The sequence below is a fragment of the Atta colombica genome, unplaced genomic scaffold (assembly GCF_001594045.1).
Source record: "Atta colombica isolate Treedump-2 unplaced genomic scaffold, Acol1.0 scaffold89, whole genome shotgun sequence".
In the NCBI taxonomy this organism is placed as follows: Eukaryota; Metazoa; Arthropoda; class Insecta; order Hymenoptera; family Formicidae; genus Atta; species Atta colombica.
In genome coordinates this window covers 843,202-845,696 of record NW_017259582.1, presented here as the reverse complement: position 1 = coordinate 845,696, position 2,495 = coordinate 843,202, and the positions used below count along the sequence as shown (strand labels likewise).

Here is a 2,495-nt window from a genome sequence, read left to right as displayed (position 1 = left end):
TAAAGTTCATTAAATTTTTTAAATTGAAAAAAATTTTTTTATTGTTTGAAATATGCATTAAAATTAAAATTATCTTTATATTATTAATATATTTTTTAAATAAAATGATTAAGAATCATCTTCTGCATAACATATTTTTCTAAAATATATGTTTTTGTTATAGGCAGCAGACAGACCATCTAATATGCGAATTATCAGAACGATACAAACTAACGATTTATCAGATACGAGTGGCTCAAAAAATAATTCCGGACAAGTGACCAGTCAAGCTATTGATATTGTACAAACGAGACAAGTAGTACAACCATCTGGCATGCGAAGAGTTGTGATACAGAAACCTCTATTAAATTCGCAAAAAGTTGCCACCACGATACAAAAAACTGTCTCCAATTTACAAAAAAATCATTTACAGCAGAAAATATCTAATGTGCAGATTATACAGACTCAGAAAGTTTTGCAGAATCAGAGTAATGCATTACAAAAATCGACGATTGTCGGTTCAAAAGCATCAATCATTAATCAGAGAGTAATGGGGCATAAAGCATCGAGTGGTCTACAGAAAACCGTGATCAATGATAATGCGAATGTCTATATTCAAAAAGCCACAAGTGCGCAACAAAATTCTCAGCGAATTGTGCTGCAGAAATCTGCAATACAAGCGAAAAAATTACCTGACATAAAGACAAACACAGTTAAATTAGAAAACTTAGCCGCAAGCACGTCTGAGGCCCAAATCAGACGTATGTGTCAAGCCATCGGAACTATTGAGGTGACTATATTTACATGAAAAATATTCACTTGGCACATTTACTTGTATTAGTTTCCATTATTTATCATGCATGTTTCATATCACTTCTTTCATTTTTATGAAAAATACAAAGTTTATGTTTGTCTCTCAAGATTTATTTCTCTTAAGTTCATTTCTTCAAAAGGCCATGATTTATTTTTACTTATATTTTCTTTACATAGATATTTCTATATAGAAAACATTTTATTCGAAAATATCGTAGACATAAGAAAGAGACGAGATATCATTTCATCATAAACAATTTATAAATTTAGACTGTTATTCCAAATATATTATGTTTGATCTGTTGTCCTTAGTTTTTAATTTACTATTGTTAATTCCAAAGATATGTATTATAATTACATTTATTCCAAAGAAATATGTATTAGAAATAAGTATTTTATTTTTTATAATACATCAATATTTCTTTATTTTATAAAGCATTTGTTTTATATCGAGTTATTAATATCAAAATATAAATATCATAAACTTATTCCATCCATTAAGTTTCTGACATGATGCAACAATTATATTTTTTTAATAGTTTCATTAGAAAATATAATATCTATATGATGTTGGGATATATGAATGTTCCTATGTAATTATTTGGAAAAGAAAATACTTTTATAATATTAATAATATATTGTTTTTTTTACATATTTTATGTATTGTATACACATGATGTTAATATATTTGGTATCAAAATACTGATTCCAATATATTGAATATATATGTATAAATTATATAATTATTATATATTAAAGTGAAATTATTAATTTTACTATATAATTTTATATAATTTGTGTATATGTATGCGTGCGTGCGTGCGTGCGTGCGTGCGTGCGTGTGTGTGTGTGTGTAATTTATATCATTTTCTCAGTATTATTTTCTTCTCCGTGTATAAAATGTAATTAAGAAGTTTAAAAATTAACAAAGCATATAAATTTTTATCGTAATACAGCTAATGTAAAACATCCATAAATTCTATAAAATAATCATTAAAATCTTACACTTGAACTCTGTATATACTGACTCTTTATTCTGTATTTTATTTCGAAAATGTATACAGCTGAAATGTATATAAAACACGTTCATTCAATTTAAAAACTATATATTTTTTTTACTTAGATTTATGCTTATTTTAAATAAACGATATATACTCGATAATTTAATAACCAATATTTTCTCTATTCTTCGTGTTATAGAATATACGCATGGGCGAAGGTAATGCGACCATTGTGTTTAAGACGCAATCTGCCGCTATGGTGTTTCACAAAAAATACCAGCGTAAAATGCTCGATCTATCGCTGATAACTGTTCGTCTCGTGCCGCAAAGTGCACCCGGGAGTAAAGCGGTTACGACTGTCGCGAAGAAATTCTAAAGAGGAAAGAAAGAATCTCGGAATATCCTCAGTATATCTTTAATGTTAATTTGACGTGAACCGTGACTCTCCTAGATGTTACTTCTCTCGTTTCAGGATTCATCCAGACTTGTTTAATAGAGATATAAAAAAATATGTATCTATATTTTATATATATGCACACAACACATACACTTCACACACACACACACGCACACGCACGCACACGCACACACACACGCACACACACACACACACACACACACACAGAGAGAGAGAGAGAGAGAGAGAGAGAGAGAGAGAGAGAGAGAGAGAGAGAGAGAGAGAGAGACATATATATATATATA

At 28.9% G+C, this 2,495-nt stretch overlaps 1 protein-coding gene across 1 annotated transcript in view; it reads left to right on the top strand.

The window, feature by feature from the left end:
- The window catches only part of LOC108693263 (RNA-binding protein 33-like), an 11,131-nt gene extending 8,785 nt beyond the window's left edge, over window positions 1–2,346 (top strand). Inside the window, exons 10-11 of the mRNA XM_018202130.1 lie at window positions 164–769; window positions 1,993–2,346. Coding sequence (XP_018057619.1) covers window positions 164–769; window positions 1,993–2,169 — 783 coding nt within the window. The 3' untranslated portion in view covers window positions 2,170–2,346. The remainder of the gene's footprint in view (window positions 1–163; window positions 770–1,992) is intronic.
- Window positions 2,347–2,495: the final 149 nt, after the last annotated feature.